The sequence below is a fragment of the Solea solea genome, chromosome 8, assembly GCF_958295425.1.
Source record: "Solea solea chromosome 8, fSolSol10.1, whole genome shotgun sequence".
Taxonomy (NCBI): domain Eukaryota; kingdom Metazoa; phylum Chordata; class Actinopteri; order Pleuronectiformes; family Soleidae; genus Solea; species Solea solea.
This window is the reverse complement of record NC_081141.1, coordinates 6,331,834-6,347,770: the sequence shown is the minus strand read 5'-3', so window position 1 is coordinate 6,347,770 and position 15,937 is coordinate 6,331,834. Positions and strand designations below refer to the sequence as shown.

Here is a 15,937-nt window from a genome sequence, read left to right as displayed (position 1 = left end):
TTCATTTGCAGGAGAAGGGACAAGAATGACACTAATTCAAATCCTTTATTTATTACATTTTATAATATAACGCAGCTCTATGTTTAATAAAAAATAAAGTCCAAACTGTGCCATTTATATTTACTTTTTCCAAAAGCACAAGAAGAAACCACATTTTATTAGGTTTACTTCCACGGTAAAATCTTTAAATAACACAATTATGTGTGGTATGAAAGTGTAGTGCAATAATGTTTACATATTACCAAAATTATATTTAAAAAAAAATTAAAATACAACTTGGTGAAGTGGAAACGATCCAGTATTCCCTGTTTTTAACTTAGAACACGAACGAGTCAAGCAACTCATTTGTTCGTCCACGCCGATCCTTCTGACTGCCGTGTTGCCATGGACACGAATTGTTCAGCTGGGGTATGACACTGGTGTCCATCCACTGTCTGTGGTCCATCCACTGTCTGTGGTCCATCCACTGTCTGTAGTCCATCCACTGTCTGTAGTCCATCCACTGTCTGTGGTCCTCTGCAGGCAGACTAAGGAGTATTGCATTGGACCGTTGTTGTCATTTCGACGTCACACTTCAGAAGAAAAATTACCTGAGAGTCTCAACACGTTTTCCCTGTGGGTAAAATCATTTCAATAAATCATGACGGAGAGAAGGATTCTCAAAAAGCTTCAACTATGAACAAAAAGAAAGAAACAAAAAGTGTTTTTTATCATCAGCCTGGAATTATACGGACACAATTTCCTGCTTTTTTCCTATTGTAGGGATTAATTTCCACATATGATCCGCTGTAGATTCACACGTGTATAAATCCTCTGCTTACAGTAATTAGATTCTATTTGTTAGCAACTTCAACATGCGTGATAAAACCATTGTAGCTATCTGCTCATGTTAAAAATAAAAGTAAAAAAAACGAACAAACAATCCACTGTTGATTGTGAAGGTCCCAGCTGTTCATTTATGACACAGGTCAAGTAGGGGTCGGCTGTACAGGTGTTGTTCTCAAGAGCACCAGAGGAGGGCAGCACACTAGAGTCCAGACCTGGAGACCTGCAGCAGCATGATGTCAGTCTTATAATGAGCACAGGTAAAGAGTCAAAATCCAAATCCATCATTGCAGTCCATCAACTCTCCTTAAAGACAAACAGGATGTCCTCATCTGTCCCATAGCTCCGCCGAGCCTCCTCAAAGTTACTGACACTGGTGCAGCACACCCCTATAACACACACGCACACACACACAATCAACAAACATACTATAATATATATATAATTAAGTCCTTTGTAAAAATCTAATTTAATCTAATCTAATTCAAATATGACTTAACTAATGGACAATTTAACACCATCACAGGTTATAAGATCACCTCACTGTCAAATTGCAGGCCTGCTCGTGTTTGAGGTAGAGCGAGTTTAACTGGAAGGCTTTGATTCCCAGCTCCATGTGTCGACATGAGGGAGTGAGTGAGTGAGTGAGTGAGTGAGTGAGTGAGTGAGTGAGTGGCAAAACTGTAGTGTAAAGCGGCTTTGAGTGGTCGTCAAGACTAGAAAACACTTTTAAGATTTACCATTTACCAGACTCAGGTCAGCTGAGGAGGTGGTCTTTAATGCACTGTTATTAAATAAAATCGACAATGTATAAAAAAGAAAACAGCTAAAGGTCCTTTGAGACTATAATACAATCATTAAAAAATACATTAATAAATTACTTCACCTGTTATTCACTAATCAGCAAGTTAATATCAGGACTGCTGACATCATCTCCATATAATGTGTATTATATACCACGTGTATTATATACCATGTGCATTATATACCACGTGCATTACATACCACGTGTGTTATATACCACGTGCATTATATACCACGTGCATTATATACCACGTGTATTATATACCACGTGCATTATATACCACGTGTATTATATACCACATGCATTATATACCACGTGCATTATATACCACGTGTATTATATACCACATGAATTATATACCACGTTATTATATACCACATGCATTATATAACGTGTGTATTATATACCACATGCAATATATACCACATGCATTGTATACCACGTGTATTATATACCACATGCATTATATACCACGCATATTATATACCACGTGCAATATATGCCAGTGCATTATATACCACATGCATTATATACCACACGTAAATGACATGACATGTAACACACGTATTATATACAACGTGCTATATATTCCACGTGCATTATATACCACATGCATTATATATCACGTGTATATACCACGTGTATTATATAACACATGCAATATATAACACGTGTATTATATACCAGATGCAATATATAACCATGTATTATATACCATGTGTATATATACCACATGTATCATATACCATGTGTATATATACCATGTGTATTATATACCATGTGTATCATATAACACGTGTTTTATATAACACATGTATACTTTGAAAAACAATAGCTGCCCTTTCAGAATCAATTTGTCCATTGATTCTGTGGTGCTAAAGAGAACTAAAATGTCAATAATCTGTCGTGCTGTGGTTTTCTAGGTTTTATTTTTAATCCCAACACTGTGAGGCCTCTTTCAGCTTGTGCTCTGGATATACAGTATATACATATGAGATGACTCACTGTCAGAATAGGCAGGGTTGTTGTAGAAAATACAGCCTGTGGTCCTGTTGAAGCCGCACACGACCACAAAGTGACCCTGGTACTCTGGCTTCCTGCAGAAACACTTCTGACCCACAGGTAGGAAGCAACAGTATTTGACAGGCGAGGAGCACAGCTCACAGGTCAAGATGACAGCGTTGACCAGCACTATGGCCACGTGGCCCTGCTCCAGGTGAGACTGGATTTCCTGAACGGTTACTGAACTGTAGAGAGATAAAGAGCGACACATTTCACTTTACTTTGGGTCAAATAAAAACAGATGGCTTTGTCTAAGGGAATGACATTAAACAGAAAACTCACCATTTCCTCACCACAACACCCTTGCTGTCAGCTTTTGAGAAGAGCTCATTCACTCTGTCTTCTTCTGTGTCAAAATGCTTCTTATAGAAGGTCTACGAACCAATCCAAGACACAAGAGAGACAACATCACACACAAATTCAAAGACAGTTAAGGCAGGACTAAAAGCTGAGACTCTATAATGTACCTGATTCCTAAAACCCTTATCAACACCCAGAGTCTGTGTGCAAAAGCAGTGTTTGATTCCTAAATGGCACATGAGGTACGCCAGGTCAATCGTCCACACACTCTCTGTCAGTTTCAGCTCCCAGCATGCTCTCTGAAACTCCTCATCGAGGACTGGGTGTAGGTACCTGCAGGATTAGACATCAGACAATCATCTCAAACTGATTTCTTCATATTTTTAAGTAAGTTAAGTTTAAGACTGTAATGATTTACATTAACCCAGAATGAGCCATTCATTAATAAAATTCTTTGGCAAACTTAAAAAAAGAAGGAATAATAATAAAAAAAATTAAACAAATATACATTTGAAACATCACAACACAATAACGAGAACCAACAAAAAACTATAAGAATTCCATTGTTCTGTGCAAAAGGAGGAGTTAGTTACTGTATTATTATATCGTACATACATTATTGCAAATCAAATGCTGTTTTATAGTAGGTGTTACAGAAGAGCCAGGAGAAACTGTGCTATTTCTGTTTACAGCACAATGTTGAGTGGGTCTAAACGAGAGGACAGGCAGACCAGGCAAATGTTTGGGGGGGCCCCCAGGGTATACACTTTCAATTACTTGGAACCATGGTTCTCAAACTGTGGTATGTGTACCACCAGTGGAATGCGAGCTTCCGTGCATACCACAGAAATTCTGTTCTACTGAAAATACCAAGGTATGTGACTGGAATGGAGCTGAGGAATTCGGTGTGGAGAAAATTAAACAAATAACAAAAAAGAAATAAATAAAATAATAAAAGATTAGAATTAGAATTAAAGTCACATTATCGTCGCTGCAGAGGAGGATGGTGAGAGAGCAAATGATCTTATTGGAAATAAATCTGCTTCCTGTGAAAAGTATGTAACTGACTTTACTTTGATGCCTCCTTTTGCTGCAAAGAACGAGCAAAGGCAGCACATTTGCATCCACTGTTCCTGGTCAGTGACAGTGTTAAATCAACCAACAACTGTTTTATGTGCGTGTGTGTGTGTAAGGTATTTAATTATTTTTGGTGTGTAATAAAACTAGTGTGTATAGTCTAGGTTAGGTATAGTTTAAGGTTATACATATGACGTTTGATCAGCAGTAACTGCATTTATAAGGGCTTAGGGAGTACAGGCATGTGGGTGTACCTAATAAAGTGACACGTGTATACTGTGCACTTACTTCAGGACCATCTTGGAGCAGGCTAACCCACAGTCCCAGTGGTACAGCTGCCGAATGACAGGTACATTCAGCAGGATGGCATCATCTGAGAAAAGCCGTGGTGTTATTATTAAGCCATAACAATAGTTATAGGTATGATAATGACATTGTTATTAATAATAATAATACAAAAAAAAAAAAACACACTGTTTAACTTCATCAGTTCGTGACACTTACCTGACATTCTGTTGTATACTTCCTTAGACAAGCAGCCAACTAGCTAAGCCCAGACTGGCTGCTCAGTCTTGTTGACAGAATAGAACAGGGTTGAGTTTCCTCATCGATGCTAACTATAGAAACAGCTGCGCTACTGAAACTTTAGCCGCCCGGCTAACCAATCAACTCCTGTTTTCTGTGTAAGCACTCACACAGCGAGGCTGGCTCCTCCACACAAACACTGCGAAGTGATCGTGACACTTGTGGGATAAAAACAAGGAACAATATAAAAGCTATTTTATTTTGTTTCAAAGCTGCCGCTCCCACAGTACCTGCTAACGCGGGTTGTTTGCTAATACACAGACCCAACAGAACCTTCTTCCTAAGACGGTTGGTAAACAGCTTATCGTTGTATTACCGCCATCTCGTGGACTGGAGTGCGGATGAGGGAAGCTAAGCTTTGCCCGGAAAACTCAAATTGAAATTGATCAGATGAGATTTTTGTAAACTGAAATAAAATAAAAACAATAACTGAATGAAACTGAATTGTGTGTTAATGAAACAAACTAGAATTGTTGCTAAAAATGTGCTTAGTTTTCTTCTTTGTAAATTAATTAACATAATTATTTTGGGTTCATATGAAGTGGATTTATTTGTTCCTCTGCCAGCAATTTTGAAAGATTTTATTTGAGACCGTATTACAATGTTGGACATAAGGTTATGCAATTGGGTTGAGTTAGTTCATCTAAGTCAGTCATTCCCAAACTTTTCACAGTCCGATTCCCCTTCAGACATTTGACCTCCAACCATGTACACACAAGTACCCCAGTTTGGGAATCACTGATCTAAGTGTCTAGTCTTTTATTGGTTTAATTCACGTTTTCTCCAGTAACTGTACATGTACACATTCTTCACAATTACACTTTAAACCGGGTTTATTCTGGTTTTTAAATAACATTGAATGTCATTTTATTTTTGCCCCAATCACTGCAGAAAAATGTCACCATGTTGTCGGTGTTACTGAGTTCCATAGGTGGTCCCCATCGACACCTGTGTAACAGACAAAGAGATGTCATAATGGATCTTAAGAAAGTATTGTTTCAGTCCATGTTAACAACTGTATCCAGCAGTAACATACTGTATGTATATATATATATATATAGCATGTGTGTATTCATGTGAAACTGATGGATTAGTTACTCACTGACTCGGTATCGCCATCATCATCATCATCACGTAGGTATTTGATTTTGTGTCTGCTGTAAAGTGCTCTTCTCGTCGTGCATGTCAACACGAACCAGTCACAAACCAGAGGAACCTGAGGTGACATTATTTTAACTTTTCTGCAGAAAAGCTTGACGGTGTGTGTCCATGCTGCAGGACTCAACACGTCCACTCACCAAACTGAGGAACGTCAACGCTGCACCCATGTTGACTATCGTGGGTACGATTCCAAACTTCCCAGCCTGTGTGATGAAAGTGTCAGCATGAGGTGTCGTCAACACAGACATAATAACACAGACACTCTGATCAGGACATTCGTAAAGAACACAGATTTAATCCTCACTGTTCCGAACACAATGACGTCAAAGCGGATCCCATATGCTTTGATTAAGGTCCTGGTTTCTTCTCCAGCTGAGGTTTTGTAATACTTGGCAAACCTGAAATCAATGTTCATTCATTCAGTTTTGTCAGCTTCATCCATTTAATATTAAAACTGTGTAAAAAAAATAATAGCATCACCTGAAGTTGTATCCAGGGGCCGCGTTTCTGTTGGGGTGTTTGTTGTCCAGACGACGGAAACTATACTTGGGCTCACACTTCCCCGCCCACCAGTCCAGGTCACAACTCCAGTCTATAATAATACCAATGACTCCACCCTGCAAATAAAGACAAATAGGAGACGAGTATGTGTTGTAGATATATAATGGTTGTAGATATATAATGGTGGTAGATATATAATGGTGGAAACATGGTTGTGATATAACATTCTGTGTCTACCATCACAGCCAGGTCTTGGAACTCCTCTCCAGCCTCTGAGACGACGTGTTTGAGGCGGAATATGGGACAGTAAGGATCTGTGACGTGATTGAACTCACACCTCTTCAGGTACGAGGAGTTGATTTGTGGCATTATGTTTCTTCTGGTGGAGGAAGGTCAGAATCAGAACGCCTATCGTCATTACACACCTGTGCAATGAAAGTTGTGTATACATACAATCTAAGAACAACAGTCAGTCAGTTAAGGAAGAGAGAATTAGGTTATATGATTACAGAAAATATAAAGTCAGTACCGCTTACTGCACATTAAATAATTATTGCTCTGGTTTTGGAAGAATTGAGTTCAGTTATTTGACGGCATGAGGACAGAAACTGTGCAAACATTTGAAGGAACAGGTCTTGGAGGTCCGGTGCGGAAGAATTAGTGACATCTAGTGGCGAGACTGCTGATTGAAACAGACTGAGAAATCCACTGTGTTCCTCTCTTTCCAAAGTGCAGCTAAAGTCTGCTCCTCTCCTCATGCCTTTCAACTTCAGATACAGTGAACTGACCTGTGAACCTTGAACTTTGGGTATGTTACGCTGTTTTTAATCAGCACAGTGAAGTTTTCTGCTGCAGCCAACAATGGACGCCTGTAAGAGACAGAGAAACAGTCAGCATGCAGTGAACCGGATTCTGTATTAACTTATGAATAATACAAAAGTGCATCAACTCTCACTCTGGCAGCTTAGCGTCTAATTCGAGCGGGCACCATGAGAACACCTCACATGTCTGGAGAGTGGAAGAATAGTTGACACACAGTCCTGTTTGTATACCTGGATAGAAAACAAACGTGTTGTCACATCAAATCATTTTAGACTCATTTTAGCATTTAAAACATATCATGAAAGGCCTACCACTGCCCCGAGGATCACTATGTCCCACAGTACAGTCACAATCATCCACACATGTCGTTGACGGACTTGGAAGCTAACGATATAGATCAAAAGAGATAAAAAGGTCAGTGCAATAATTAGGACAGAGGCAGCAACGTCACTGATCTGATGTTCATGAAGAAAACTCATCTGAATTAAAGAAAGAGTACTGAAATATACTACTCAAGTAAAAGTTCAACTATTTGGATAAGATTTTACTTAAGTTCAAGTAAAAGTACTAAAGTCTTTCTTGTGTCGTGCCAAAAGGACAAGGGGACACAAATCTCACATGAATTGTTTTTAATTAAAGGCAAAACTTAAAACACATTTAAAATAAATAAATAAATTAAATTAAAGTGCTGACAAAATAAAATATGTAAAAACAATGTATCACTCAAAATTGGTCAAAGGTCACAAATGCTTCAACTTTCTCACTCACTTAGGGACCTTAATTAGCATTAATTCACCTGTCCTCATTATTCACCTGTCCTCATCATTCACCTGTCCTCATTACTCACCTGTCCTCATCATTCATCGGTCCTCATTATTCACCTGTCCTCATCATTCACCTGTCCTCATTACTCACCTGTCCTCATCATTCATCTGTCCTCATCATTCACCTGTCCTCATTACTCACCTGTCCTCATCATTCACCTGTCCTCATTACTCACCTGTCCTCATCATTCGCCTGTCCTCATTACTCACCTGTCCTCATCATTAATTCACCTGTCCTTATTACTCACCTGTCCTCATAATTTACCTGTCCTCATTACTCACCTGTCCTTATCATTCATCTGTCCTCATCATTCATCTGTCCACACCATTCACCTGTCCTCATCATTCATTCACCTGTCCTCACCATTCACCTGTTCTCATAATTCACCTGTCCTCATCATTCATTCACCTGTTCTCATAATTCACCTGTCCTCATCATTCATTCACCTGTCCTCATCATTCATTCACCTGTTCTCATAATTCACCTGTCCTCACCATTCACCTGTTCTCATAATTCACCTGTCCTCATCATTCATTCACCTGTTCTCATAATTCACCTGTGCTCATCATTCATTCCCCTGTCCTCATCATTCACTGCCAAAGTTTCCAGTGTGTGGTTTATTATTATTTTTTTAATTCAGGCCAACATTTTTTTGACTCAAAAAAAATAATGAGATGGACTTAATCCCTCAGTAAAGGAACTTAAAGGCTGATCTTTGTTAGGAGTCTGAGAATGTCTCTCCTCTGTGAAGATATTTATGTCCAAACAAGTTGTGTGTAAAAATGTAATTACATTATAATCAGGACAAACACAGGACAAGGGAAATGTAGGTTAAGTTATTTCAGAAGAACAATTTCTTCTCTGTACAACTCTTGACCTCATTCAATACATTCCCCTCAAAACCACACGGTCAACCTCATGATTATGCTATAAAGAACAGTTATGGGATTTGTGCCGTCCAATTACTGATGACATCATATTGACCTTTGGACCAACTTGTCTAATAATTCAACAGATAAGGCAGTAATGAAAGTAATAAATAAAACATGTAAAGTTACATAAATAAACATCAGGTCATGTCCATCACTCACCTCAGGACAACGCCACTGTCTTTGCTTTGGGGTCACGACCATGTTTGTCAACACAAAGAAGGAACCTTCACCCTAAACGACACAAGAATCAAACAAATGTACACATGTAGTTTATGTCAAATTAACATCAACATTTTTGCCTCGTTTCACTTCAAATAACGTCTTTAAAAAGTTTTTTAAGTTTTAAAAATGTTCATTATCAGATTGAACATGTAACATTTAGATTTAAATGTAACAATTAGACCTAACATTTAGATTTCTGGTTTACAATGATCATTTATTTAACATTTAACACTTGGACTTGGACTAAGATTTGAATTTAGATTTAAGTGACACTTCCGATTTTCCATTTTGGTTTAACAAATTCAATTTATCTTTAATTTTGGGTTGTAAAGTGACACCAGTTACAGTTTTGTGGTATTTCTGGGGCTATATTAGCAAAAAATCCACTTTACTAGCCATAAAAATGACCCCAGTGTTGTATAATCACTGTATAATAATTACTCAATGATTTCCACAGCCTTATAATAAACCATTTATAATAATAAAGTCACGGGCCGCTACTGCAAAGTCCTCCAAAATCACGCCATGCCATGTTTCTACAGGAGCCTGACGAGGACAAACCTGCAAAGGTCATATGCCACACACACACACACACACACACACACACACACACACACACACACACACACCACTAATGATGATTTCAGATACCTGAGGAGGGATGACATAGTCAGCCACGTCCCAAAGTTGAGGCTCCATGTCAGATACGTTGGTGAGGGCAAAACCTTTGACTTTGCTGGTGACGCTGCTGATGACAGAGTCTTTCTCCTGATAGGCTTTCTGCACCACACACACATACCTGCAGGTGCACAGCAGTATTTCTCTATAACAACTCATTAACGATCTACCATTAGTTTACAATTTGACCAGTGATTGTTTTCTTGACTTACCCCACTACATAGAGCACGACCAGGATCTGTGTGAACCTGAACACACATCCCACCCCGATGTGGGGGATAACCAGCGTTCTTGGTGTTTCATAATCAAACACATAATGCAGACAATCCTGACAGCAGCCCATCGCTGCACCGCTCTCCTCTGAGAAATAATGTGACAAGTGCACATACAGTAGGTGCACATATTCAAATGATTGTATTCAAATCATCCAACGTCTTTAAAGTCATAAAAGTGCTGGACAGTGTACAGTGTAACGCAGCGGTGTCAAACCTGGGGCAAACATGCCTGTTTTGAGTGTTGTCCATTGTTGTCCTTTCTCTCACTGAGTAAAAAGGACAACATCTCATGATATTGTATGTCTTCATAGGTTTGTCTAGAGTTATTGTGTGTTGTTATCGTGTTTTAATTCGTTTGGTTTTGACTTGTTGCACTTCTCATATAATAACTATGATGTGTGGTCATAGAAAACAACTTGAATTTAACATTATAGCCTTCTATGGCAATGACATACAGCACCAACATTACTGCACTTTCTTCCGTCTGGTCTGAAGATATTCATTGAATGTAAAGCTGTGAAAACAATGGAACCTTTGATAGATCCACTCCCCACACATTTACATGCCACTTTCAGATACGCTCCCTTCTGAATATGAAAATGAGCCCGTACTCACAGGGAAAATGATGAGGTCAAACGTTTGTGCGTTTATTCTAAAGCATTAATGCATTTGGTTTAATATTTAATCGACTTATGATGTCATGTTGGAGGAATATGAAGAGCATGAAAGCAGGACTGGTTAACAGTCAGTTTATTTTATAACACATGATGACTTTCATGAACACAGGACAGATACAATGTCACTTTGGTCCAGTAGTACCTCAGATACAGAGTTAGTATAAAAGAACACAGACACTTTGGCATCTCATTGGTCACTGGCACAGATTGACTTTAATATTTTCATAACCACCCTCATTCAAGTTTATTCTACTCATGAAGACAGGAAGTCCACAGTACACACACAATATACAAACCAATATTTGTTTTTCTTTCGTCTCATTGGACACAGTGGACACAAAGACATCCCAGTTCACCAATAACTGCTAATTATACATCATTATCTCGTGATACAGTCATTATGTTTAGTGTTTCAGTGCTGATTTTTCAAGTATGATATAAAGGCATCTACTATTATAGTCCATAAAAAACCTAGAATGGCAATCAGTAGAGCACCTTCATCTGTCAAGGCCCAACAGTCTCCTTGAATTCAATTAAGCTTAGTAGCTAAGTCAACCCCTTGTTCTGTCCCCATATTTGGATTAACACCTAATTCTAATGGATTTTTTTCTGGGCCCAAAAACCAGGCCTCCAAGTTTAGTTAAAACAAACAGAAAACAAAAATCAGTGAGTATTTCTTCCGTAACTCGTCTAAGGGCTGGGTCATAATTTCTGCAGAAGCCACTGTAAAGTTCCACATCTGCCTGTGTCAGTGATTCTGGTTACACTAAAACAAGGCTCTGCATCAGTATAGTATTCCATCTTTCATTCCTTTTTAGTAGTGTGGATTTGCTTTCTATGTCCAGGTATTCTTTGAATGCTGAGTGTGTTTCCATGCTTGCCGTTGTCTTTGTTATCACTTCTGACCAAAACAAGACCACACAACAGAACGTGTTGTGAAAGCATGTGCCGTGGGTGCGTACAATTCAAACTGACTCAAACTGCAGTTGTCCGGCACTCGTCTGTGGGCTGACGACAACATTTATGTCACGTGGACCCTAGTGGACCTCTGCTCAGACACAGCTTGTGGAAAGTATGATCCCACCCTTGCAAACAAACCAACAAACCACCTTGGCCAAGGTCCAAGGTCATGAAACTACAGTGAATTCGAAAACAGGAAACATGTTTGTAGTGTCCAGTTGCCTTAAGGTTTACTCACATCAGGCTTTCTTTAACTTAAACTGCAGGGGCCTCATGTATAAACAGTGCACACCCACTAAAATTTAACGACACTGATTTCAACACACACAATGGAGTGTCAAAAACTGTCACTGATGTGGACAAAGTGACACGAAAGGACACAAGGGAGGGAAGAGACCTCTGAAGTTATTTTCCTAAAGACGAATCTTTACTCTGGACATAAAGTTTCTGTTGATGTGACACGGTGATGTCACAAACACAGCAGCCTGACATTTTCTTGGGAACATACCTCCAAAATAAAATATTCTCTTATTCTTTTCTCGTCAAAGATTAATGCTTTGATCTGACGCTTAGTAAAATCTCTTTTTTTTCATTTTTCTCCTTCTTTGCAGCCACATTTGCCGTTCTTAAGCAAAAAAGGCGTCAGTAGAGGGTTGAAATAATTTGATCGTCATTTACATTTTTGGGGCAGACTGTGCTGCTTGTGCACACGCTCTTGGTTTCATTTTCACTGAGGTTTCATACGTCTGGATTCTTTCATCTTTCAGTATAAAAGCTACACAATCATTTGTACATGAGGCCCGCACGTTGTCAAAGTGTCATTGAAGTAATGTCCCACTTGAAGGAAAATCTGAACCATGTCCATTTAAAGGATTCCATCCAACAGACCTAAAATAAAAACATCCACAGATTTCAAATTCTGCTGAAATCAAAGTCAAGCCCTCCGTCGTGCAGGTTGCCTTCGTTTGCGTTGTCAAAGCTGTTCTTCCCGTGGATCTGTTTGAGGTGCTTACGAAGAACTGGCTTATGAGCGAACACCATGTCACAGTAATTGCAGCGGTGAGGTTTGTCCCCACTGTGCAGGTTAAGATGATCCTGTAAAGAACACTTCTGGGTGAAGGTTTTGCCACAGATTTTACACTGGAAGGGCTTGATGCCGGCGTGGACGCGCATATGTCGGTGCAGATTGCCTTTTTGTGTGAAAGTCTTTCCACACAGGAGGCACATGAAGAGCTTGTGCATCTTAAGGTGGTTGGCATAGTTCTCCAGCTGACGAAAGACCCGCGCACACTTTGGGCACTGGTGGTACCACTGCAGAGGCTTGTCGTAGTTCCTCTGGTGACCACTGTGTTTCTCTGCAGGAGGTGACGGAGGAGGAGGAGTGAGCGGGTATCCGGCCATGCCAGCTGGAACTGGCACCTCGCTACTGCGACTGTCCACCGTGGAGTTGATGAGGGAATGCTGGGGCTCTGGAGAGCTGAGGGCTGCAGGCGGACTGGTGGGGAAGTGACCCGTGATGGAGTTTTCTGCTACATCAGACACAGACTCTACCTTTACTATAGTGATGTCATTCTCCATCATACCCTGCCTTGGGTGTCTGCCTAAAATCTGCAGAGGAGACGTGGGCTGTATTATCACATCGTCATCATCATCATCATCGTCGTCGTCATCACAGTCATCTCCATCATGGTCGTTGTCACCAGCGTTGTCATCCTCAAGCTGCTCTACCTCCTCTTCCTCCTTCTCATGAAGAACAGACTGCACCTGAGAGTGCTCTTGCTCCATCTGGATCTGGGATGAAGAACCCTCCACATTCTTCTCCCTCCTCTTACTCACATCCGCCTCCAGGTGGCGTGGAGGAGCCTGAGGCTTGATGAACTTACTGAGGGCTTGAGTGCACTGCTCCACAATGTGACCCATTTGAAGGAAGCTAGCCACTGTCAAATAATGCACCAGCTCCAGCTCTGGAAACTCCAGCTGGCCTGTGTAGCAGGACAGGAGCAGCTGCTGTCCCACCTCCGCCTCCTGCATCATGGAGATCTGGACCTCCTTGGAGTCCTGCTGCAGGATGAACTGGTCTCTTAAGAAAGAGGAGCCGGCAGCAAACACCACTTTGTGACCAGGGACCTCCAGCTGGTTGATGCGCACAGTGACATCACAGAAGCGTCTCTGGTGTCGTAGAAGGTTCATCTTCTGCAGCATGGAGTCGCCGAAGGTGGCGAAACGGAACTGCAGGATCACCTGGTTCTGAGCCATAGTGAAGGCCTGCAGCAGCAGCAGCAGCGGCGACGACACACCTGTACAGAACAAACACAGAGACTGTGAGCTCTCCTTGGTTTCTATAGCTACACCTATATGCACCTTCATTTATATAGCCCTTTTCAAAATAAGTTACAAAGCATAACATAGTGCTGATTAAGCCTATCAGTGTGTACAAGACCTCATAAAGCTACGTCTATGAATCAACACAGTTATAACCTGTGCAGAACGAGGCCTGGCATTGTCCTGCTGAAATAAACAAGGATTTCCCGTTAAAAGATGTCATGTTGACAGGAACATGTGTCATGTGTCCAAAATTCCAGAAATATAAATATAAACCTCTGCACCGATACTCCACCATCACACATTCCATTGATGTTTGGACAGTTTGTTTTTCCATCTTTGGCACATAGCATCTAGCAACTGGACAACAAGCTGAGACATGGACTCTGAGGCTTTTCTATTCTATTTGCGTAATACAGTTTCAGGTTGAATTTCTTGATGTGGTGGTGGATTGTGTTTAATGGCAATGATTTTGGAAGTCTTTCACTATTGCGTGATTCAGTACCTCCTGATGGTTTGATATTCACGCATATTCAGCAACAGTTTCCGCTCCTCATTGTTTTCCTCTTACTCTCCGAATGCTTTCACAATATTACGTAATATAGATGTTGAAAGACCTCAATTGTTTTCGATCTCTCACTGAGAAACATTGTTTTTGAACTGAATGTGAAGCTGTGGGTTGACTTACCGTTGTGTGGTAACCCCTCATACTTGCAGACAATAAGCCTGTGGTAGATACACATTTTATACCCCGTTTCATACCCTCACCTGTTAAATTGTTACTCGTGTAACCTTTTCAGTCTTGCAAACTGTCACAACGCTTTTGAGTGTGTTACAGCTGTCTCACAAACACACACACACACGTAGACATCGTTTTCCAGTGTTTACAATTCGAATGACAGTACCAGTTCTCACCGCTAGTGGTGGAAGTTTTACATATCTTACCTTACAGACAGACAGTGCAATTGAAACAAGCAAGTTTGCACTGACTCTTCAGTGTAACGTTAACCATTTTAAATGTCATTTTCAACAGCTGCAACAAATGTTGTCAAATTTAATTTATCTGAATCAAAATGTGTTGCTGGCATTAACGGAGCTTGATCTCCGGAGCGTTAGCTACAGCTCATCTACCTGTCCAAAGGTGACATTATCGAGCTACAAATGAGGGAAAAAAGGCCAAACCGTGTGAAGTAATGCTCCCAGGTGAACGCCGAATTACAGTTAATAGTATTATCATTTCTACTAGCTATAGTGTCCCTGAGAGTTTTAGATTTAACAAGACCTTTATTGAAAATATTCAGATTCTGGTCAGAGTTTGGTACTTTTAGCAGCCCGAGCTAACTGGACTGTCAGTGACAGCTTAGCTCCGCAAACGTTAATAAGTGACAGTCTCTCTTTTGAGGAAAATGTGTGTGAATAGCGTCTGTTTCTGTGGGTTATACTACAACACTACGGAAACTGCAGATATCCGTGCTTAACTTTAGCTGTGTCTGTGTTCACAGTATCGTCTCCTTAGTTTGGCCTAGTGATCCACACTGAACAGCACTGACAATCACAACAACACTGGAGCTAAACAACTCACAGGCTCCTGTACCTTTTCACTCTTGCCGACATAATAAGTACAAGTTGTTATTGACCTGTTAACTGACCAGTGTCGACGAATGAAGGTTTATAAAGATTATAAAGACAACACTGAAACTGACCTGTGTGTGTTTCTGTTGATGGGAGTTGATTCTACTTCCCCTTTGGTGTTTACCGGACATAATGTCTCATTATCGCCACCTATTGGTATGGAGTGTGAATGTCTACTATTCACCACTTCTACAACTACTAATACTACTAATAATGGAAAATATATATGTCTATATTTAAAAATAAGTCTTACAGATTGTCTGAAATTGTTCTCTT

The 15,937-nt window shown here is 40.2% G+C and overlaps 3 protein-coding genes across 3 annotated transcripts; all 3 read right to left on the bottom strand.

The window, feature by feature from the left end:
* Positions 1 to 687: 687 nt before the first annotated feature.
* Positions 688 to 4,922, bottom strand: gucd1 (guanylyl cyclase domain containing 1). Its single transcript, XM_058635140.1, has 6 exons — positions 4,574 to 4,922; positions 4,358 to 4,442; positions 3,160 to 3,325; positions 2,975 to 3,066; positions 2,636 to 2,877; positions 688 to 1,214 (listed from the first exon to the last, which is right to left on the bottom strand). The coding sequence occupies exons 1-6, from the start codon at positions 4,578 to 4,580 to the stop codon at positions 1,123 to 1,125; spliced, it is 684 nt and encodes a 227-aa protein (XP_058491123.1). The 5' UTR covers positions 4,581 to 4,922; the 3' UTR covers positions 688 to 1,122.
* A 795-nt stretch (positions 4,923 to 5,717) lies between these two features.
* Positions 5,718 to 9,897, bottom strand: p2rx4b (purinergic receptor P2X, ligand-gated ion channel, 4b). The gene is made up of 10 exons (XM_058636575.1): positions 9,769 to 9,897; positions 9,055 to 9,126; positions 7,450 to 7,522; positions 7,272 to 7,368; positions 7,105 to 7,185; positions 6,554 to 6,695; positions 6,296 to 6,432; positions 6,120 to 6,213; positions 5,953 to 6,018; positions 5,718 to 5,870 (listed from the first exon to the last, which is right to left on the bottom strand). The coding sequence occupies exons 1-10, from the start codon at positions 9,814 to 9,816 to the stop codon at positions 5,745 to 5,747; spliced, it is 936 nt and encodes a 311-aa protein (XP_058492558.1). The 5' UTR covers positions 9,817 to 9,897; the 3' UTR covers positions 5,718 to 5,744.
* A 1,044-nt stretch (positions 9,898 to 10,941) lies between these two features.
* Positions 10,942 to 15,796, bottom strand: zbtb26 (zinc finger and BTB domain containing 26). Its single transcript, XM_058636574.1, has 2 exons — positions 15,733 to 15,796; positions 10,942 to 14,004 (listed from the first exon to the last, which is right to left on the bottom strand). The coding sequence occupies exon 2, from the start codon at positions 13,961 to 13,963 to the stop codon at positions 12,620 to 12,622; it is 1,344 nt and encodes a 447-aa protein (XP_058492557.1). The 5' UTR covers positions 13,964 to 14,004; positions 15,733 to 15,796; the 3' UTR covers positions 10,942 to 12,619.
* Positions 15,797 to 15,937: the final 141 nt, after the last annotated feature.